This window comes from Sinohyriopsis cumingii, chromosome 15 (genome assembly GCF_028554795.1).
Source record: "Sinohyriopsis cumingii isolate HCF-2022 chromosome 15, ASM2855479v2, whole genome shotgun sequence".
In the NCBI taxonomy this organism is placed as follows: domain Eukaryota; kingdom Metazoa; phylum Mollusca; class Bivalvia; order Unionida; family Unionidae; genus Sinohyriopsis; species Sinohyriopsis cumingii.
In genome coordinates this window covers 67,447,306-67,472,646 of record NC_142975.1, presented here as the reverse complement: position 1 = coordinate 67,472,646, position 25,341 = coordinate 67,447,306, and the positions used below count along the sequence as shown (strand labels likewise).

At 35.5% G+C, this 25,341-nt stretch overlaps 1 protein-coding gene across 2 annotated transcripts in view; it reads left to right on the top strand.

Moving 5' to 3' along the window:
• LOC149781990 (uncharacterized) overlaps positions 1-25,341 on the top strand; it is a 76,514-nt gene that overhangs the window by 7,667 nt on the left and 43,506 nt on the right. For both annotated transcript variants that reach the window (XM_089933395.1, XM_089933394.1), the window contains exon 2: positions 17,753-17,954. In XM_089933395.1, the coding sequence (XP_089789521.1) occupies positions 17,753-17,954 (202 nt within the window). The remainder of the gene's footprint in view (positions 1-17,752; positions 17,955-25,341) is intronic.

Here is a 25,341-nt window from a genome sequence, read left to right as displayed (position 1 = left end):
GGTCCAAAATGAAGAAAATATCATAAATAAATCTGACACAGAGAATATTAGCCTTTGAACCTTCGCAACTATGTATTTTTTCCATTCTGCTTTATAAATGTTTGCTTAAGCTGGAGTTAAATTCTTCCACATAGCCCTCCTTGTTTTGGCGATAACTGTATTTATTGCAAATAAAGGCCTTTTTACCACGACAGATTTTTAGAACATTGTCTGTTATAACCTATTGGTCTTAAACAAAGTAACAGAAAATAGCAACAACAAACATGTTTTGTAAAATTCAATGAATAATTTATTTCACTAGAATATCAAGTGAAAATTTAAAAAGAATTTACTTCAATTCCATATAATCCTTAAAGTTTTATCACAAGTCCAAATGTGTGAAGTTCCCATTGAATTCTAGTGGTATTCCAAATAAATTCCGATATTGAATGAGTTGATCTGCCTTTGGCTTTAAACTTGCTAATGTGTCAATGGTCTGGAACGTGGTGATGTGTTAACATCCTTTTGAGATATCACAATAATAGAGTCTAAAATGTCTTTGAATGATTTCACTATATTTCCAAATTAATGATTTAGTCCAAAAATGTTACTGAGCACTTTGTAATTTAAGTGAATAATAATATTAATAAATAAATCCATTGAAATTAAAAAACGAACTGAACGCAACAATAAAACGTATTCCGCTTCCGAAGTTTAGGCAAGAATGAATAATCCTTAAGTAAACAAGTTTACCTCCCCACTTGACCTTGGTCGCAAATACCTTTTTCTGAAAATGCTTTCAACTTAATGGAAATTTTCTTTTCTGGAACTTTCCAATATAAGAATCAAGACTGTATCGTTAACTCAAACTGACGAAAACATGTTTACAATTAATAATGACATGAATAATTAATATGTAATAATTACAGATTAATTATTCAGATCATTATTAACATGTACTCTATGATAGAGAAGTATTAGCTGTACATGTAGATCATGTTGTTTACAAAATGAATCCCACTGGTCATCAGGTGGACCATCAACTTGATCTTGGACTACGGTCAATTATAAAATACAGACACATACCATATAATCATTATATAAATAATGAAAAAGTCAACAAACAATTCAAATTAAATATACATACTATTTTCAAATTGTCTCATCTGATGAAGTTTAATCTGATATATATTTATAAGCATGACCTTTCAACAAGTAGCCAAACCATAAACGTACTCGCCTTTAGTATAAAGGCTATTATTAACTGCTGTAACCAGGGTACAGCTTTTATGAGAATTAATGGTATTCGGGTTTTCCAGAAAGTCATTTGTATCTTCAACGTCATCCATTTTCCAGAAATTTTTGAACAACCAAAGGAAAGATAGAAATACATTGATCTTTGGTATCAAGTCATCGAATTCGCTTTTCAAAAAAAAGACAACAAATATTACCCCAACAAACAAATACAAAACAAAAAGAAACCAAAAACTCACCTTTAAATGTAAATCTGACTTCCAATGATGCATCAGAATGTATTGATCTCGATCAACGACAACGGGAACATTATACTTATTTGCTTCTTTAATACCAACTATTTGTTTTCGGATAAATGTTGCAATGCCCTAATTTTTTACTTGCTGAGGTTTTGAATTCTAAAATAAAAGGCAGGCATCCTTTTGTTTCCGATGTTAGAAATTCCGATCATCTTCCGGTATATAAGCAAGTTTTCAACTGGATTTGTTTCTGAATTTGGATTCAAGAAGTTGCTGTTTTATTTTGTTTTTGGCTTACCAATTAGGTGAATAAAAATTGTATGGACTTTTGCTTTTCAAACTCTTTTATGCCCTCGTTCAAATGATTTATATTGCCTGTGATTATATCAAACTGAGATCTTTTGACTGCAATTTGTGCTCTGCGGAAGTCAGAACATAACGTTTGGAAAAATTGACTGCTGAAGTTCTGCGTCTGGAATGCGTATCAATGAAAAGGTGATCCAGTACTGAAAGTAAGGATCCGCTGTTTCGTCTGTCATGTGTATGTTGTCAGTCACTATATGGAACTTAGAATTTTCTTGTTTAGGGACAAAATCAAAGTTTTTGGAGATAACAGAATTTGGCATGTCAAAATTCCTGTTTTCATCAAAAGAAAATTTTGCTTTTGAAAACGCGTTTTGAACAAGCAACTATCACTTTCCATAGTTCTGCAGGGATTATATTTAAACCACTGTTTTGCCAGTCATTGATTCTGATGTCTGCAGTTACTGTTTTCACGTTCGTTTACGACTTCTTGGACAAATATTTTAGGTTCTGTCTTAGCACAAGGAAAAAATTACATCGTGGCGATTCCGAAGTGGCATTTGTCTTGCCGAATACATGATAAATTTGAAGTGCCATTTACTATCATCTCTTAAGAGAAGTTAAGTAGGGACCAGTCATTGTTTCCCGTTGCGTTGACCTGTGTCCTCTGTATCATGTTGCGTGCTAGAAGCTTAGTGGTTGTAGGGTGCTGTAAGTGAACGCGAGTTGGGCGACATCAGAAGAACAGACGGACCAGCAATTGTAGAAGAGTTCTTTCTACTTGTTCTCCTGGTCGATTGAGTTGTTAAAACTAATATTTTAGGAGCAGGTGGTGAAATGCAAAATATAGGGGTTGGGGTGATAGGGGTTAGAAGAAACTAGAGAAACCCCACTTGTAAATGTAATTGGTCAAACAGAGAGGGCAGGTGCGAGTGCATTTGTTGGAACGTCTTGATTTAGGTGTCTGCCAGTCCGATTCCGGTGGAGACAATGTCATTTTTGTTACAAATGTCCACGCAATTTCAAAATGCATCTGACGAAATGTATTTGTACTGTTTCGTGGCACACTGATGTGCTTCTTTGAACCCATCTAGCACTCCATCGTCCAAAATTGGTCATGAAACACTAATTTCACCCAAAGCTAGAGACATAACATTTGGATTTTGCTTTTTCTTAAAAGTTTTGAACTGAGGACGATCCAATATTTGCCACTTTTCAGTATGGATGCGTTTATGCTTATATGGCAGAATTAAGTCATGGAAGTGACGTTCTAGATTTCTGATTTTCAGCGTCACTAAGTTCTCAGATGGTGAATAGCCTAAATGAGAGTAGAGAATACCAGAACGAAGAAAACGAAGTCTCAGGTAGTTCCGTCTATTGTCATTTGTGAGTTTGTGAAGTTACAGGGTAGATGAAGACACTCTAGGATAATATTTTTGGAGTAATCCAGAATGTAATTTTCCAATCGTCTTTTAAAAAATTAAATCCTGAGCCGAAAGTTAAAGGGGAGATATGCGAAAGTCAAACATTGACAAATAAAAAAAAAAAAATTACCATGGCAATGGCGCGAGCTTGAGAAAAATCGTATGCAGTCAGCGATAAAGCAGTTGCAAGTCACCGAATAAATCAAATTGAAATGCGTAGTGTAATCTGATTTAGCGTATCCGAGGTTCCGCCCTATAAGGTGCTTGTACTGGGTTAAATATCAAATCAAACCCACCCAGGTTATATGTACTCTCATGGCTTAGTTTCAGCCTGGTATCTGAGAGTAATGCCAAAGTATGACACAGTCATAAAAATGAAGACTGGTGCCAACTGGTAAGCTGAAGCCAGATGGTTATTTAGCGTGTCTCAAGGTCGCATCTAATCCTCAAATATGTAATTAGTTCACATTGTATAATTTGGAAAATCAATTGAGCAAATAGGAAGTACTATTATTCTCGGGATTAGTTGCAAATTAAAATTTTAATAAATCTGAATTTTCATTCTAAATTTGAAATTAGAAACAGCCTATACTTCATTAAAATAATACTCGATAAATAGATGCCAGTGTACTCATATTTAGGTACGAGTCGTTCAGTGCGGTTTCGTCTTTAATTGTGGATTGAGAGATAATTAGATACATATACAGCATTCCACAGCGGCTTCTTTCATAGTTTGGACTCTTTGAATCAGCAAACCATGTTCGTAAGTATTTGTATTCCTTTATTCACACTTTCCGCTGATAGAGTAACGTGCAAAACAACTTAAAATATGGGTAATATTCCTGAAGGAATGTTTTTATCTGTCAGTTGTAAGAATACAAGGTCTTAGTACATAGAACACGTACATAATGGCAATCATCCTGACAATTTAACGGCCAGGATCAGATAAAACGTGCAAAAACGCTCAAAACGATGCTTGATGAAAATTCCGTGCTCATTGTATCGCTGCACCTATGCACCATCCTCGTCATATCCATCCATTTAATAATACTTCTTGTAATTTTTGTATATAAAAAACAAATAAAAAGGATAAATATTTGTTTAACATAGAGTCAGGAACTTAGGGGCTAGTTGTGTAACTTTCCGTGAAATCTTGACTAATTTTTTTATAGATTATAGTGATAAAGTTTCAAAATTAATAGCTTTTGATGTTGCCTGATCACTAATAATTTTATAGTCCAGACCTCCAATGAGACAAACTTATAATACAAGTTTACCAGCCATTCGTCGTTTATAGGTTTAGAAGAGAGACAGCCAGAAAGGAAAATAAAGGGTTTTAATGTGCGCTATGGAAACTTATCTTAGTTTGTCCATAATGGCATTTGGAATCTTGCTGAATCTAACACAGTATTTTAGCAATCAGCTCTAAAACTGCATTGCCAAACATATTCTCTCTTGAAGATCACTACATTCTTAACCATTCCTTTTATCAGTTCTCGGAAATACCATACACTCAATTGATACTTGCAGAAGGAAGGCGGTAGTAATGCTAAATCACTGTGTTTTGTATGATTGCTCTGAAGTTAATATAACCCTGATTTCGTCTGTCCTGGAAATCGCTTTTTATTGGTTGGTTATATTTATTCATTTCCAAGACAGGGCCTGAGGCATACGAAACGTATGTGAACAAATCGTAATTTTGTCAGGGTTTTTGACTACATGAATTTTCAAAGGCTTACTTACATTTAGTAATCAAAACAGTACAGAGATGGTTACCCCAAACATCTATTTTCACTTCCATACAGATATCGTTGTAATCAAGCGTATATAGTTCTCCAAATTTCCATTTTATTCATCTACCCAAGCCGTTTTCCCAGTTCCTAGAGAACAAATTACCTATCTCACGCCCAATACTAAAGCCATTTCGTTATGTACTGGGAATTATTTACTTTTGATCCAGCAAGAAATAAAGCTTGACATGCAATGTAATGACCAATATGAACCGTGACAAGAGATCAGAAGGTTCCACCCACAGTTATTAAGTACTTCGGAAAGTGGGACAGGTAAAAGGTGAAGTTGTGTGCATTTACAAAAAGCACAACAGAGAGAATGTTGGTATACCTTTGATGTCATTTTCATGTACTGTGACTGAATTTCTTTATATTTGTCATAAAATAAGCAACACAATCTCTAGAGCAGACACTCAATGTAAATGAATACTTCCATGTATTCCAGACATGAGATTGGACTAGTCCAAAGTACACTAACCGTAGCAGTTCTTAAAATAGGGAAAATAAATTACTCTCGAGTAGCTTGTGAACGTGTGATAAATCAATTATACAATAAAAGACAGGTTATCAGTTAGTTTTCTTTTTCCAATTTATTTCTGAAACCCAGGAAATGAAAATGATCAAGCGAGACTACAAGTCTTTTGAGAGATGAACATTTGAAATAAGGCCAAGCTGTATACATTTCACCCTAAACTGCACCGATCAGCCATACACCAAAAGAAAGGGAATTATAATGTTTAGATGGGTGGTGGTGTTTCTTTTAACAATACCTAAGATGTACATGGTCTCTTTTCCAATAAACAGGATTGCCAGTGAGGAAAATCTGGTAAATTCTTTGTCTTTAAAAATTAAACTCTATGCAAAGTACGAAAGTGCAAAGAGGAACCTTCAGAAAAAGTTCAACGTTTGTGTAATTGCTTTTCTCTTTTTATTATCACCGTGTATGATTTTCTCAATACAGTTGTACATTAATAGTGATTCTATATATATAAAAAATAAGCTTGTTCCTTCTATTTTGCTCTTTATTTTACAACATGCCTTGTGGCAGTATTGTGTGTGAAATGTCTTTAATTATGGAGAAATTAAAAGTGCTAGAATCCAGAAGTTAACCACCTTAAATTTAAATCTTCTGGAATAGGTGAAAGAGGTGTTAATTGAATATAAAAGGAAGAGAAAAAATATGCCGAAGTAGGTTCGTATGCTTCCAAATACTAGAGAATTGCCAAACATTTAACCCTTTGACCTTTGGTCCCTATGAACCTAATATATTCCATCTATGTTGAAAATGTAAAATTTATTAGTGACATATAAAAAAATAATTGCAGCAAGTTTAATATTACTGTCTGTTAGCACAACATTGGTTCCTGTGTTAAAAAGATACAGTGTGCATCGTGAACAAATCTCACTTGTCACTATTGTAAGGTAATGGAGGTGGGGAAGATGATGGTGGTCGTGGCGGTGGAGACGGGGTGCTTGTGTGAGGCTTTTGCACTTATTAATACTGTTCTGTCGAAGAAATGTATGATAATTATTCCAAAGAGCTCCTTACGTGTTCGCTACTTTAAGTTTTCAGCTATGCAACCAAAAATAAATCACGCAATAATATCATATGTTTGTTCTCAGTGGTTCCACTCCACAGTTAATAAGTACTTCTGAAGGGAGGACAAATATATGGTGAAATTTGTTTTGTATTTGCAACAGGCGTAGTGGAGACAATGCTGGCATACCTCCATGCCACTTCTCTGTGCTGTGACTAAAATTTCAACAAGCACAACAGACATAATGCATGCATGCATCAATGCTACTTTCATGTACTGTGACCGAAATTTCTTTAAGGAAACAACGTGATGTCTAAAACAGGCAACGGATCGAAATGGCTGCTTCCATATGCCCAAGAAATGAACTTGAATATGTCCAAAAGTAAACAAATTTAGCAATTATTAACATCGGGAAGTTTTCTTGTTGCCAGAGTAAACAACAATAGCTCCTAAAAACGCAACAAACGAATTTGTAATAAAACCTTATCAGCCGTTTTATTTTCTTCTTACAATTTACCTTTGAAGTCCAGGAAGTGAAAATGATCAAAAAGAGATGCAGTCTCTTTAGAGATGCACATCTGAAATAAAAACCAAGCTGTATACTCTCTTACTCTCTATCCCAAATTCGACCCATTAATCACACGTCAAAGTAATGGAACTAAAAGTTCTTTTAGAAAATACCTACTATATGCAAGGTCTATTTTTTTTAAATAACCAGTATTGCCAGTGAATAAAATCTAGGTTATTATTTTTTTTTTTTTTTGCAAATCAAAGCCAGTGCAAAATTCGAAACTGTAGGGCGGAACCTAAACGACCTAAATTATTAGGCGCGATGTACAAAATGTCTATAAAACTCGAAAGACGGCTTGGGTAGTTGTCTGAAGAAATATTTGGGATGGATAAAAAGAATAGCAATCTGGAAGTTAACAGATTTTCAGCTGCCTACATATACACTCTAATGCTTCCTAAATAAAAGCTGGAAAACTTGTGCCATCAAAAATCGCTCTCCTTAAGTGATTTATAACCACTACATTCTACATGAAAAAAAGAAAAAACACTAAGAGCCAAATAAAAAAGCGAATTTAAATACAGCTGAAACTCGATATGCCCGTTAGAGGTGAGCACTGAGAACTAATATAACTAAAGTCACGTGCTCCAGACAATAATTTCCGCATATATACTAATGAGGTTATACGTATGAGTTTCGTATATATGTGTATATATGGTCCGCAGTACTGGAGAAAATGTGTGAGTCTACACAGACCATAAGCGTTTGATGGGTCTTAAGTATCTATCTATCTATCTATCAACACTGTTTTGTTTTAACTCATCCGTAATTTAATAGCGTAATTACAAAAGAGAAAGAAGCGGGGGGTGGGGGAGGGGAGAAGTGCAGTAAATGCCAGTAGAAGTGAAACACTCAGGGCAAACAATAAACTATTATATTCATCCAAGAGTAAAGTAATTTGAACGTTACTCAGACAGGCCCGGCCATGGGCAAGGCAAACGAAGCAGCCGCCTTGGGCCCAGCGCTTTTAGAAGCCCCGCTCTGCTGACGGAAATCAACTCCGCAATGCAATTTTTTGCTTGGGGCACTGCTCATCGCTTGCTGCTTTGGACTCAGCAAATCCAAGGGCCGTTTCTGGTCCCAGAAACTGGCAGCTATTATTATGTCTCATGCAAACTTCATTAAAAAATTTGTTCTCTGGGTACCCAAGCAAGTGGGTCATTATTACTTACGAACACCGTAGTCATTATACAAAAATTAAGCTGGTTCAACGCCAAATGGAGCGCATTTACGTTGGGGCAGATATGTACCGTGAAATAGTCAGTATGAAAATAATTTATCACAGTCGTTCTATCAGTCTTGGTTGAAACTGGGAAAGTTAGAAAGGAGGAAGCGGGATTAGCAAGCACCGAAAGAGTACTATTTATTCCATTACCGGCTTTATTTAAAGCGTGAACGTCACATTTTAATATACCTTTTTATAATAGGCACTTGAATAAAAGGCACAAGACTGTAAAGCGTTACTTGTTGAGATGGCTTAAGTGGACGATCGCAAGGCGGAAAGTGGTTTCAACAAACGAGTCTAATTAGTGACGTAAGCAAACAGTAAAGCACAAACCCACTTGTTTTTTTTTTCTTAGAATTTCAAGGTATATACACGATATTTTCATTATAAATTTACGCATTTATACCAGTGGGGTGTAAAGCTTATCCCTAAATACTACCATCGTATGTCTGGATCCATTACTATATACATTGTTTTTATATAGACTCAGACCAACAGAAGAAACAGATTAGAAAGTTATTAATAGTTTCAAGCAGAAATCGAACCCGTGTCGCTAATAACGGCTCTTATCGTTTAGCTGTCATGCATGAACGTATTGTGCGGTATTTAACCAAACCGTGATGTTTCCGGCTTGCGGAAGGAAACGTTTGTTTTTTCTTCACTCGTTTGCGTCTCGGAATGTTTAGTGGAAGACCACCACGAAGCAGTCAACACAGATTTTTGGTGATGCAGCACAAACGCAATGGCTGAAAAGGAAGATGCCGTCCTATTTTATTTCACGTCAAGTTGAGATTGCACTGAATTAGTTTGTACGTCTGCTTAATATCATGTCCTTTTTATTTCTTTTGCAAAGTAAAACAAAACTGGAACCCACGCTTGGAGTGTTTAAGTTCCACATTAGCGTTCTTTGCAGGGACTGTAATATATCAAATACCTGCATATTGAAAGGAATATTCTAATTTTAGTGAAGAATTGTCAGTGAATTTGACACAAATAATGCTTCAGATGTCACTCCATGATGAACATATGTACTTAAAAAGATATGCGATTTAAACAAATTTAGATAATGTTATTGCATCAGTTCATTACAGACATGCAATGGTTGCATGGTTAACTCTCTAATGACTCATCATAGACTAAACTTTGAACAAACTAATTATCCTTTGTTATTATTTTAGCTTGTCTTTTGCCTTTCTTTTTCTTTTCTTGTTGAAGACTTTTATGGCATCTTAATTTGTTCTTTCTTCACTTTCGACGGAAGGGAGTGGCTTAAAAATGTCGTAATGCTTTTTATTAACCACTTGTGTTTTTGATAACGCTACCTTTGTGTCATTTTCTTAAACAATCTAGGGAAACGCCCAATCCTTTATCAGGCTGATAAATTATATTATTTCATAGGTGTAACAGAGTAACAATTGAGTCAGTGGGATTTTTGTACATGAATATAATATTTCATTAATGTTTTCTCGTTAGATCATCATCATCATCATTTTGTGGCATAAACTATTTATTTACCCATTGTGAAAGAACAAGCCACACCTTAAAGGTAAATCTATCCAAAGTGTATAACAAGAAAAGATATGGCAATAAAAATCTTATATATAAACAGTCCACTGGGGGTATTCGTTGATACTGAACTAGTTTGTTAACGAAAGGCATCGTTTCAAGACAGTTATATTAAGACAATGAATACAAAGAAACTAAGGACTGAAACAACTTTAGGGTATGCATTATTTTTTAAACGTATCCGTTTATAACATTGTGAGATTTATGTGTTTATTCGTTTAATTATTGCGAGTCGGTGTTGGGAAGATGTCTTGAAACGGAGTATTTAATATTTATAGGAGCAGACATGATACTATACAGTATTAATTAGACTTTATGGTAGCATGAATTAGTTTTTAACATAAGGAATTCTCTAGATATTTAATAAACAATTTTTTTAGTAATTTTAGATACGGTGTATACGGAGTTTGGGTCGTGCACCGTGGTGCATGGCGTAAAGTACCGATCTTCTACTTGGAAAGGCTTACTGATGTGTCAAGCAAATGTTAAGTAAGATAACCCATGCATGCGTTAAATTAGAGTTTCGTCATGTGTTGTCTTTACGTGATTAGATAAAAACTATTTTTAATATTTGCCCTTAAGAACCCATGAGTTGACAATGACTGTTGTCTTAATGTCCTTGGAAACAAGGGAACATAGACCTCAGAAAAGGCTCACACATAATGTGTTTGATTTGCTCGGTAGTGAATCCCCTTGCGTATCACAGTACATCAGGAATAATGACTTTGGGGTTTGTCTTGATTTTTAGTTTTGGTGTTTTACGACACAGGAACATAATGAGGTTTTACTAGGGCAGTGATCCAGGCTGATCCTTTATTAAGATTCAAACCCGCATTGTTCTTGTCGTGATATCGTCAAGGTAACCACTTAACATTGGTAGTATCAGGACTTATTTATCTTCCTACTTGCAAACAAATCTTAGTAAGCAATAAAAAGAAGACATTATAACCATAATTTTTTTCAGGTATGTATATATGTATAGTAAGCATGTATGTACATAGGTATAAAGCTTAACGGCACATCAGCACAATGACAGCTATATAGTGTTGAGCAGAAACAAGGTTACACAAATTGTAAAGGCTGAACACTTGTCAGAATCCACAGGAAGACAAAACGTTCCAACAAAAGTAAATATGCTCCATCAGACAACATATAAAATGTACAGATATTGAATAAAAATAGCCAAAAAACCATACAAACAAGATGATACAAAAACGGTGATATTCCAAAAGTACCAAATCAGCATTTTCTGTATAAGCAGTACACTTTACAAAAGTCAAAAGCTTTAGTTAGAATATCATCAAGTTACGCATTCCACTGTAAAATGTTGTTTCCATTAGTCGCCTCTACCAACATGCATGACGACGCATATGGCATATTCCACATCACATAACCCTGCAGAAAGACGCATCTGGCCTATTCCACATTACACAACCTACATGAAGACACATCTGGCCTATTCCACATTACACAACCTGCAGGAAGACGCATCTGGCGTATTCCACGTCACACAAACTGCATGAAAACGCTATTCCACGTCACATAATCTGCAGGAAGACGCATCAAGCATGTTCCAAATCACACAACTTGCAGGAAGACGCATCGGGCCTTTACCACATCACAGATAGCTCAGAAGACGCATCTGACCTAGTCCATATCACACATCAGGCCTATTCCACATTACACAACCGGTAGGAAGACGGTTAAGGTCTATACCACATCACACAACCTGCAGGAACAGGCATCTGGCCTGTTACACATTATACAATCTGCAGGAAGACGCATCTTGACTATTCCACATCACACAGCCCGCAGAAGATGCGTCTGGCCTATTACACATCACACATTGGGCATATTCCACATTACACAACTTGCAATAAGACGCATATGGTCTATTCCACATCGCACAACCTGTAGGAACACGCATCTGGCCTATTCCACATTATACAACATGCAGGAAGACGCATCAAGACTGTTCTGCATCACACAACCTGTGTGTATCATTTCGCATGTCTGCCAAAAAAGGAATGTACAATGCATACATTTCCTTCTCCTTCCGGTTATTAGAAAAGTCATTATTATCAGAAAATCATCCACAATTTGAAAAAAAGTCAATAAAATAACATTCACTTAAGCGACACACATACAAACTTGCTGCCTTTCAGGCAATCGTACCAGTTCGTCCCGCACACTGGCACCATGAAGTACTTTAGTCTCTAACCGGAATACTATATATCAAGTGCATAAATGGAGAGCTTAATCTTTGTCATTCCACCCGCCCAACTCCAAACAAATAATTCAACACAAGAACAGCAACTATAAAAAACAACAAAAATAATTGCTAACATGAAATGCGTACCTATACTCGTTTGTTTTAAAGTTATTTATCCCCAATTTGGCATTGTTAACAGCTGGGCTACAGTTACCAACAGTATCTGTAAATAAAATATACACGGACTACTACCAGAACAGCTGATGCTTCTCTCTGTGTTACGGATCCGACATTTTATATCAAGGGGGCATGGGCCAGTTTTTATGTGCAAATGTAATGCCTCAATCAGCGACCTAGTATTAAAAAAATCCTTAAAAAATCAAATAGACAAGTGGGGTCAAAAAGGTCCATAATTTTGATACCTATATTAAAACAAATCATAACAATATTATTCACTTGACCAGAGAAGTCAATGGCAGTTCATAGCAGAAGAAGTTTATGCACCCCAACCCCTATTTTATACGTGCATTTTTCACATCCAAAGGCCATTTTTGACAGCATGTGGTGCTCACAGTGCAAACGCAAGCCCTTTTCCTGGATGACATTTTTGAAAAACATTGTCTGCTAAATAGCTTGATGCAATTCAGAATAGTTGTCATCCAAGGAGTTTTTGAGATATTCTACTTGCCTTGAATCCACGTGTCTACTGCTATGTGAGGCTAGCTCTTCTTAAAGCCGACTATTGGTATTCACTATCAACATACTGCAGAGCAACTATGAAAGGTGTACGTGCCTGATGACATCACTGTCAAGAACAACACCAGCCCGAAACACCTTGTTCACAAATATAGCCATATCTTTAAACAGTAAACAACGATAGCTGAAAAAGTCACACCATAGCCTTAAGTTAAGAAATTTGCCAGAGGCCAATTTATGAAAATGGACCCTGCCGCCTTAAGAATTTGGCTGAAAATGGTGTACGTCAGAAGTTGTGTACATATCACATATTTGGACATTATCTAGCACAATGGTATAAAGGAAAACTTTTTGTGCACAAAACTAAAAATGGGGTCACGCTTTTAAAAAAGTTACTACTTTGCGGCAAAAAGCACTGCATTATTTACATTGTGAGTTATGACTGACTGCATTTCTTGAAAGATTTCAAATTGTTTGCAACTTACAATGCTTTTGGTCCTTGTTTACCACCAGAACATCAGTGCATAATCAATATTCCTTTACAATGTTTCATGAATGTCAAGATGAGATCTGGAAGTTATAAATTTTAGGAGGGAATGACAGAAATGCTATGTTAGTTGTCAGTGACCGAAGTGAAAAGTTTCTATAAACTCTTCTAGCAAACTTAAAGAAATAACACATTTAAGTAAATCATGTGCTTTAGAATTACTTTTAGACTGATATAAAAGAAGCGGTTCCGAACTTTTCATTATCATTCTGGAGATGCTACTAGCAACATTAGTATTGTGTCGGTGTGTGTGTTGTGTGTGTGTGTGTGTGTGTGGGGGGGTAATCGCAACACAAGTCTAGCTAGTCTTGAGAAGTCAAAGTTTAATCAATTAACATTAGACAATGCTGGAATATTGATATACTGATGTGTGGGACCCTGATAAACTTACAAAGTGACGTATCAAATAAATTCATTGATACATAGCCAATGAAATTGACCATACATATACAAATTACTCAATACAATTTAACAGAGAAATTTCTTTTCAGACATTAATTTACTTGCAACTGACTTTAATGCTTTATGGAGTTTACAAAATCATTGTAAATAATAAGATACGGTATAGAACAAATATTTACAGTGGAAAATTCAGTTCAAGGTAAAAAGCATTTCACCGGCTTGGCTTTTAATAAGCACGTACCATAAATCAACTCCCGCAGAAGATAAATATGTCCGTCAAAGTCACTCTCTTGTGCATTTAGATCAGAATGAGTATCTGGATGAGATTCAAGCTATTGTTTCTTTCAGCATGACTAACCAATTAATCCTAACATTTTACCATGCAAAGTGAGACCAGCAAAAAGAAAAGAAAGCAAGTGACATTGATGTACGTTTAACATTCATTGAAAACATAAGAATTTCAGAGGAGAAACTGTAGGCGTATTGACAAATGCATGAAACTGCCACATAATTTTAAGCTTTTCCCCATTTGTTAAATTGAACCTGGAAAGTTCAAGATATATACATAACATTGAAACATTTCCTATTATTACCCAAGTGTGAGATATGAATCTCTTATGTCAACTTTAAAGTGGGGTCATGGAGGTAGAAACTATGTCGGTGTGCTAAAACTGTCATTCTTCTCACCAAAATATAGCAAGCAATATGCCATATGCATCATTATTTCTAAGACCGTTCCACTGGTGACATTCAATATTCACAACAGTATGTTTATGCATGATTCCTCTGAATTCTATCTGCTCCTGTGGAGTTAAATTACTTTTAAAAATACACGTTGACATGCCATGCAATTGTTTATGTGTGTATGTATTGAAATGTGAATAATATTCATAAAAATAGGGGTGCAAACCTTGACAGGTACAGAAAGTGCAAGACAATACATTATGGTTATCATTTTGTTCCCGTATTTAGTAAGTTAAGTAAAAATATGCTACTTTGTCATGATGTAAACAGTTCTCACACTGAGGTACAAAACACAGTTACCTCCCTCTCCAAAGAGCATTACATAAAACACTAAGTGATATATGGAAAAAGGAAGGTAATATAATGAAGCTAATGTATAAAAATTATTTAAGTATGCACAAAGAAACAGAAAAGTATAATAGATGTGGCTGACTGCACCACAAAAAATGATCAATTTTCCTTAAGGGGGCAGGGGCCAGATTTTATTCAAATTTAATGCCGCAATCAGCGACCTAGTATACAAAATCATAAAAAAAATCGAATACACAAGTGAGGTCAAAAACGTCCATATTTTTAGATAACTATATTAAAACAAAGCATAACAATATTATTCACTTGACCAGAGAAGTCAATGGCAGTTCATAGTAGAAGTTTATGCACCCCAACACCTATTTTATACATGCATTTTTCACATCCAAAGGCCATTTTTGACAGCATGTGGTGCTCACAGTGCAAACGCAAGCCCTTTCCCTGGATTACATTTTTGAAAAACATTGTCTACTAAATAGCTTGATGCAATTCAGAATAGTTGTCATCCAAGCCGTTTTTGAGATATTCTACTTGCCTTGAACCCACGTGTCTACTGCAATGGGAGGCTAGCTCTTCTTAAAGCCGACTATTGGTATTTCACTATCAACATACTGCAGAGCAGCTATGGAAGGTGTACATGCCTGACATCAATTTCAAGAATAACACCAGCCCAAAACACCTTGTTCACAAATATAGCCATATCTTTAAATAGTAAACAACGATAGCTGAAAAAGCCATACCATACCTTTAAGTTAAGACAGGGGTAGGCAAACTACGGCCCGCGGGCCCGCCAAGGGCTTTCATGCCGCCCGCCAAGGGTTTTCATGCGGCCTAGGAACAAGTCATCATTCGCACTGATTCTGTTTATGTTACTCTTTTTATCAAATAAATGTGCTTCTTTTGCAGTTTAAGTTTAAGTTTTCAAATATTAACAACATATTAACAACTGAAAATTAATTAGATGTTATTTAGAAAAACCTTTTGTTTTTGCTATTTCAAATATTAATTATTTTACTTAATGAACTATGCGGCCCACGACAAGGTGCAAATTTGTGTATGCGGCACTTGCACTGGAAAGTTTGCCCACCTCTGAGTTAAGACATTTCCCAGGGGTCAATTTACGAAACTGGACCCTGTCACCCAGGATATAGAGAAGTGTTTAATTTTCTGATATTAATTTTCAGAAATCATTCAAAATCCCAAGTAAGACCAAACGTTTTACCTACCGGAAACATGACTCACACTATAGGATTTGCACACCTTCCCGTTTGTTTTTACCCCACTATCGATTTAAAGATCTAGATGTATCAAGGATATAATGTACAAAACGTAGTCATTTCACTCATCAATTTACAATTTCTAACTTGATTGTTGACAGGAGCCCAATAATCGTCATGTTGCTGGCATTTCGAATCAATCGGGGGTATCTTTAGCAGCATGGTCGCCATATTTGCATGGGCGAGTCTCTGTTTTCAAGCAGCATATGTAACGTAGTTCACCTTCTTCGAAAATCTCAATTATTCAGTAAACTTAGGAGTTACATATTTTTGAACATATGTATTAAGCGTTCCTCCTTTTTATTTGCTTATTTTTGTTCAAAGTATCAAAATTAGACATTGCAAATAGTAGAAACCAGAATAGGGGATTGAGCAGTCCATCTGAATGTTTACAGCGAGAGGCTCTGTATTGGTTTGAAGCGTCAATAAGTTGGCAGTGTTAAACGTCAAACAGGTTAGAAATTATAAATTGATGGATGAAAATACTAAATGTTTTGCTCTTTTTTTTAAATATCGTTGATTTTTTCGTTTTTTAAATCGGTACGGAAATACAAACAAATGAGAGGGTTTGTGAATACTTTAAAGTGTTAGAATCATGTAGGATAATGGAAACGAGTGACCAGACTTTGTTTCGCGGCCTGCTAGAGATAGAAAATCACAAGTCTAGAACAAGCGGGAACTAGCCAGATTATGCAAGAATATTATGAAATAGGCAAGAGTCGATGAGCTTGCTGTTAAATGTTTGTATTGACTGATTATTCACGAACTCATGGAGATAAAAAGTAATGTGGCACGTGCGCATTTACGACCTTTACAGATTCATTCTTTTCTGCATTTTAAGGAATTGTTATTGATATTGTCAATTCACATTTGTAAAAAATAGAAATGGGGTAGTGGATGAGCCTCGCATGATGCATAAGTTCAATGACAATAAATAATGTATGGTGTACGCTACAATAACTTTATTTTCTTATTTCGTTCCTTTCGTTATTGACGGATGCGCAAAAGAAGAAAATAACGATGACTGTAAGAATTATTTGGTACCACTGTTTTCAAAATGCTAGAGTATTCTCCAACCCACTTCCACCCCTCGATCGTAGTTTGTACACCCCCTCGCTCTGAGATTTAAAAAATGTATGGAATTATTCGGAGCTTATCGAAGACGATAAACTACGTTACTCTTGTGTGAAAAACTAGATTCACCAAAACAAACATGTTAGTAAAGAAACTCCTGTTTGGACTGAGGCGCAACCAAGATTACGAGGTGTTGGTCTAGGCGAATGCTGTAGTAGTTAAGCTTTCAAAAACCATGCTTTTACATATACCTCTAACCTAAAGAGCTTGCTACAAAAGCGAGGGGGGCCCCGAGTGGCCGAGTGGTCTAAAGCGCTCTCCGTTACGGATCAATGCCATCTCACCTCTGTCTGCGTGGGTTCGAGTCTAGGATTCGGCCAATGTGGATATGTGAGAAAGCTTGCCAGTAGCTTCTCGTGGGTCGTAGTTTCTTACCGGGGTTCTTCCTCCACCATCAATACTGGCCCCCATGCATAGCCTATCGTGTGCTGAAAAATGGCGTTAAACTCCACAACAATAACAACAAAAGAAAGGCTTTCGCCTCCAACAGAACTTGGCTCACTATAATTTAATACAAAATAAACTTGATTTTTTTTTACTTGCAGATCAATTACAACGATGATTACATTAGTGACGGGCAAACAGTAACAGGTGATATGCAGTTATGTCCGCCTATACCGGGTGTGGTCACGGACGACGCATGCGTAAAGAATACTTGCGACAGTGACAGTTCCTGTAAGGACATGGAGCGCTGTTGCTTTAACGGTTGTGTATACGTTTGTATGCATGAAATACAACCAGCTCCAGGTAAGAAAATATTATGCAAAGTGATTATTAAATTAAAATATACACCAATTAATATTTCAATTAATAATATACACTAACTACTATTTCATAAATTACGGTTAAAGATTACTCAATCTTTTTGCATTTAGAGGTTGTCTATATTGAAACAAGTTGAAGACTGTTGCGCACTAAATTCATCCATTGTAAATAATGAAATAAGTTGAAGCCTGGTCCGCACTAAATTCATCCATTGTAAATAATGAAATAAATTAAAGCCTGGTCCGCACTAAATTCATCCATTGCAAATAATGAAACAAGTTGAAGACTGTTGCGTACTAAATTCGTCCATTGTAAATAATTAAATAAGTTGAAGACTGGGCCGCACTAAATTTCTTTCCATTTGTTTATAGTGATATAAGTTGACGACTGCTCTGCACTAAGTTTATATTAGTCAAAGACGTGGAAGGCGTCATTTATGTTGACCCTCTCTTTCGGATTGAATGAAATTCAGCCCTGGAAAAATTGCGTTTAAAACATGTTATACGTTTTTTCATCCAATTTTTAAAAAATACTTTCCAAAGGTATTTTGGATGATACCTGCAATAAAAAGGCGAAACAAAGTCGATAGGTCTCTGTAACTGAGGTATCAATACGCAGGCCTTAATATTTTGTATTTCGCCAAGTAAACGTGTCGCAATGAGTCGTTTCAATATGGAAATAAATACAAAACAACAAAGTAAACAAATTTAAAATATTTGTGTGTAAAAAACATGTTAGTATGGGAATCACGCTGACCTTTGACACTTAGACACACACACACACACACACACACACTCCTAGCTCCAGCTGTACCGACCAGGAGATCTTATAGTCAATTATAGGACGTGGACATTTTACGGCGTTGATGTGGAAAATTTCGAGAATAGCACATGGAACACGGAGGGGTCGATCCTTCGAAAAAAAAAAAAGCCTGCACCATTGCCAAAGCGTTTTCCTTAATGTATCGCCAGCGATTCATGCCCGAAAACACCCTGCCTGTCATCCACCCTCAAACGAGCAATTTTGTCACACGTCAATACTCGGTAAAAGCCCTACGCTCTAGCTACATTACTTGTGCGACAAGGAAGACAAATGGATCCATCACGCCCGAAACGGAGGAGGCGAAAAGGCCATCGGAACTTATTTGGTGGATGGCTGGGACTTAGAAACCCCAAGATCGTGTACGAGTTTAACGGGTGCTTAGTTTACGGATGTCCGATCTGCTACCCTCAACGTGACACTAAAGACCAGTTTTTACAACGTACCATGGAAAATTTGTACCAGGCCACTTGTCAGCGGCGCTTGAAGTTAGAACAGCAAGGATACCAAGTGGTGAAAATGTGGGAACACGAGTACGATCACCGTTTGAAAACCGATCAAACGCATCATGGAAAGTTACAAGCTGGTGGACCCTCTGAACCCGCGGGACAGTTTGTTAGGAGGACTGATGAATGCCGCCTGTTTGCTGTACCACTCCGACGAGGAGAAAGTAGAATAAATCGATTACTTGGACGTGTGTTCGCTGTATCCTAGCGTACGTTTGTATGTGTTTCTTTGTGTGTATGTACGTGTGTTTGTTTTCTTCCCTTAACAGAAAAGCTTTTCCCTTAACAAAAAGTGTGTGTGTATGTTTTTGTATGCATGCGTTTGTGTTTGTGTATGTGTGCATGTGTGCGCGCGTACGTTTGCATGTCTTTGTGTTCTTATTTTTCCCTTAACAAAAAGCTTATCCCATAACAAAAAAGTATGTGTGTGTATGTGTGCGCGCGTACGTTTGTATATGCTTGTGTGGGTTTTTTTTCCCGTTAACAAAACAAAACCCACCTTGTCCCTGCTCATTGTGTTTGTTTTGTGTGAATGTGGAGTAGTGTGACTATAAAAACTAACTCTTTTGCTGAGTTAACTAACGCGGATTTTGTTAGTATGGGTGTGTTGTTTTGTATAAAAAGAAAAAAGAATTTAAATTGGCACTCTCATCACTTTGGATTATTTGGTAGGTGATTCTATGTCTATAAAGTTATATGTCCCGCCCCGCCACGCGTTATAGATTTTGCTTCCACTGTCATTGTTTTGCCCGATTGCGGTCAACCCCTTTCCACACTGCTGTCAATGTCCAGTACCGTGACGTCACACCACCTGTTCCTTTCTTATTGTCCCTATACAGACCCAATATTTTTTGTTGTTATACAGGTCGAACCTTTTGTCTCTTTAAATCATGTCCGTGAACCGTCCCAAGGTTTTTCATAATAGTAATTTCCATTGTCCGTGAATCGCCGTGAAAATCTTTAACGCTTGGCGGAGCGGGACATATAACTTTATAAAACACCTGGCGGACATTGTTGTCAATGTCTAGTACCATGACGTCACCCCTGTTCTATTTCCCTTGTCGCTAAAGTGGCCCAATATGTTTTGTCCCTATACAGGCCCAAATTTTACCATGTTATATCCCCATTGTCGCCAATATTGATATGCCTATTTTAAATGTTATGTAGCTATTGTCGCTAAAGTGGCCTATTAAATTCCCATGTCCAATTCCCATTGTCGCTAAAATGGCCAATTAAATTCCAATGTCCAATTCCCATTGTCGCTAAAGTGGCCTATTAAATTCCCATGTCCAATTCCCTTTGTCGCCAATTTTGATATACCCATTTTTTAACGTTAAAGTCCCATTGTCGCTAAAGTGTTCCAGTCCCTTGTCGCTATGTTCAATACCACATTCACTCGATGCTAAACTTCCCATTTTAAATTCCCATTGTCGCTAGGGTACAACACCCCTGTTTAACACAGAAGTCCTATTGTCGCTAGGTTATCCCACTACGATACTTATATTCAATGAAAAAGTTAAAATTTGATCTTTTACCTTCTTCATATCTTAAAAAAGAAATATGACTGTTTTCTTTGACTAACCAGAAGAAGACAAAAATTTGTTCAAGAAAAAAATAAAATATTATTATCCATTCATGTACTTCTTCATCAGATTTATCAAACCTTGTGTTATCTTCATCAAATCTTGTTTTATGATCAGTCAGGCTTATGTTTTGTTCATTCATCTTTGTGTTGTCTTTATCCAATCTTGTGTTATGATCATTCTGTCTTGTGTTATCTTCATCCAATCTTGTGTTATGATCATTCAGTCTTTGTTATGTTCGTTCATCAGTCTTGTGTTATGATCATTCAGTGTTGTATTATGATTATTCAGTCTTGTTTTATGTTCGTTTAGTCTTGTGTTATAATTATTTACTACTGTGTTATATTCATTCAGTCTTGTATTATGATCATTCAGTCTCGTGTTATGATATTCAGTCTTGTATTATGATCATTCAGTCTTGTGTTATGATCAGTCAGTCTTGTTTTATGTTCATTTAGTCTTGTGTTATCATCATTTACTATTGTGTTATGATCATTCAGTCTTGTGTTATGATCATTTACTATTGTGTTATGATCATTCAGTCTTGTGTTATGACCATTCAGTCTTGTGTTATGATCATTCAGTCTTGTTTTATGTTCATTTATAGTCTTGTGTTATATTCATTTACTATTGTGTTATGATCATTCAGTCTTGTGTTATCATCATTTACTATTGTGTTATAATCATTCAATCTTGTGTTATGATCATTCAGCCTTGTGTTATGATCATTCAGCCTTGTGTTATGATCATTCAGCGTTCAATTATTATCATCAATAGGAAATAATCTTTACTCCCATATTTATGTTTAATTTAGTTTATGATTTTTCTATTTCTGATTTGTCTGTATAAGTTCTTTCGCTTAATGTTTGTCTTTTTATCTACATGATTATGAATGTCTTTTATAATTTCATCTATTTCCTTTTTAATCTGCTTGCTCCACTGTATTTTGTCTATATTGCTAAAATCTCTTCTTAGTAGTTTCATCTTTTTATCTAATCCCTCAAATCCTTTTTTGTGCTCTGTCAGCATTATTTGGAAATTCTGTCTGTGTATATTTTACCGTCTGTTAGAACTTTTTCTATTGAAGCAGATTGTTTATCTTAGAGAGTTCTTAAGCATTCCGTTTGAAACGCTTTATTTTATTACATAAATCAGACAAATCATAGATAGTTTTCATATATTTGAAGGTAGTTTCACTTGCACTAACTTTATTCCTTGTGTCTTTCTGTTGACTTCTTCAAAGTCATTCTTCCTCTCTAATTGGAAAGGACTATAACTAACAGGTGTCAGTCATCTTCCAATCTGTCTACAACAGCTGTCAGTCATCTTCCAATCTGTCTACAACAGGTTCAAAGTTATCAACTAGCTTTTATTCACATGTTCATCTTTTCATCATTCTGTTTCTTTTCATCGTTTAGTTGTGTTTTTTACAGCATATATTGAAATTGTGAATGTAATGTCTTAGAGACTTATTTATTTCTCCAACCTTACGCACCAAGGATGATATATCAAAATGTATACTTTGTTCAACTGGTTATAATATTTTCAGTATTTGTTTCCTACATGCCCTATTTTCGATTTCGCTCGAACAGTTCGGAAAGCTTGTAAAACAGCTGATATAACACTTAATCTCTATGTAAATAACTACTGAGCAGCTGAAATCGTTTACTTGTTATCATCCATTTGTTTTTGAAAGCTGGTTAAGGGAAATGTGTGCTTTCGGGCTTCAAACTTTATAAACTGTATCTGATTCGGCAGATGTGTTTATAGATCTCACATTATTATATCTTAGTAGGCAGATGTTTTTATAGATCTCACACTATTATATCATAGTAGGCAGATGTGTTTATAGATCTCACACTATTATATACTAGTAGGCATATGTGTTTATAGATCTCACACTATTATATCTTAGTATGCAGATGTGTTTATAGATCTCACACTATTATATCTTAGTAGGCAGATGTGTTTATAGATCTCACACTATTATATCCTAGTAGGCAGATGTGTTTATAGATCTCACACTATTATATCTTAGTAATTTAGAACTATAGTTTCTTATAGACACTGTGTATTTATAACTCGGATTTATTTAAACATTTTAGTTATGTTCCTCATATTCACTTGTTGACAATAGCAATCGTTCCTTTTGTGACTTATGATTACAAACTCATAGAAACCATTAGGCATAATATAGTCATGTTTCAATTTCAAAGGTATTTTTGTATTATATGTCTTTTTTATAATTTGAAATATTGCAATATCTATTCCCTGTAATGAAATATATAATTTACCATTTATATTATCAACTGTATTTGAAAAATATATTTCTTTCTCAACGGTCCTTTCACAGTAATGTAACTAAGCTTTGGCGTTAGTCGATCCGGTTTTGCCATTTAAATACCGATAATTGTTTGAAATAGTCCAAGCGAAGCAATGCTGATGTTCCGTCCTGTTCCATCCCAACCAGACAACAACCATCATATTTAATTCATTGTGACGTATTTTTAAATGTCGTTTATTGTGACGGTGACACTCCATCAGTAGTATTTTGTTTAGTTGTAACAGAGGTTACACTCTTATCGTGTTTTAATTTTTATTGTATACCAGAGTGTGTTGTAAAGTTTTTGCAACAGACCCTAGTAAACGTTAGAAGCATCAAACGTCCTAGACCACAGGCCCTCGCAAATCCGAAACTAGCTGCTAAACACCCATTCACCGGAAACACTTGCCATACCAGCTTCTAAAATTCAAAAAAAGAATATATGCTGTGTTATATTATTGGCATTATAACAACAATGATTAACAAGCAGTAGAGACGGTAGTGGCAGAGGTGACAGCCTTGACAAACTCAAATAAAGGTATACAAATATTGCCGACTATTTAACTTTGTTGAAAAAGCAGCCAGCAGCATTGCCTTGAATAATTGGTAGTGTCATAAACTAGCTTTTATCATCGGCTTATACAAAATATTTCTTTTAATGCCATTTTGTTAATTAACTTGTTTTCTGTAATTGTATTAAAATATGTATTTGTTGAAACAAAGAAGATTAAAGACTAACTTTTATAAGAGCTGGTTAGTTAATCTATTTCAAAAAGTAAACTGAGCCAACTCCTGCAAGCATAGACATGAAAATAAATAATTGTTTGTAGATGGTCTATATAACCATGTACCCGTAGGGTTATCTGCTTAATTCTTATTAGCCTTATAATTTTTGTTGTTGTAGTTGTAACCAAGTAGGGTTAATTCTTAGTCCAAATGAATCTCATGGCTTCAGTAAATTAATGTGACAACCTACCATTTTTACATCATCACATTACTGGGTGTTAAAAATACTCATTCACCGCCAACTGCAAGGCGTAACGTACTTTTTGAATCTGAAATACATTCTTCAAATCCTTTTGCTATGTTTTCATCTGAATGATAACCTTTTGTCAGCGAAAATTAAATTGTCGTAAAACTGTTTTATTTTGAAAAGTAAAGCTAGACATTTGTAATACTTGTTCTATTTTTACACGAGCCCCTAAAATAGAAATCACATATTATCTACTAATCTGATTCTGACGCGTTACCTGTTTCATTTGTTGTTGTCATTGAGTAAGAAATACGTCTATCTCCATTCTTCTTCCTTTTCTTCTTTCTTTTCTTCTTCTTTTATTGTTTGTGTGTTACAATACCGATAATTCTGCTCCATATGCCATACTCCTTCCGACCATAAGTAAAGTTAATATATTTGGTGTTTTTCATCTGACAGCAGCAACCTCTTCAGTCTAGTTGTAATAGTTGAACCATCCATAACTGTTGTACTGTTCATAAATCTTTGATCATGACATGGAGGGATTGAAAGTTCGTTCAGATTTGGTTAGATCTATATTGTTTAGATTTGGTTAGATCTATATTGTTCAGATTTGGTTAGATTTATATTGTTTAGATTTGGTTAGATCTATCTTGTTCAGATTTGGTTAGATCTATATTGTTCAGATTTGGTTAGATCTATATTGTTCGTATCTGAAAGTATATATGAAACCTATTAATTGTTTTGCTAAAGCTGGGATACTTATATCTGATAAATGGCAATGAAATATTCCAGATCCCGTTGATACCATCCACGAAGCCCAGTTTAATTGATTTTGCCTAAATTTCATGTCACATTGAGCCATATAGGTGTTCAATGAGTCGTCACAATAACATTTTAAAATGTAATTACCAAGAATGTTGAGAGGTTTTTTTTATTGGAAATAGTTCTTTGTGTATAGCAGACCATTAACTTTAACTTGTAAAATTCATTAAACATAAAAAGTCTTGCAAAACAATTAAATTGGTCAAACTTGCTTGCAGAAGAAGAGTAAAGTGTAATATTAGATGTTTGTTTTAAATCTGAACTCCATTATTTATTGCTTGCATTCGTGGCTGAATTAATAATATTAAGGTTATGTATTCGATTTTTTAAAACTCTGTCT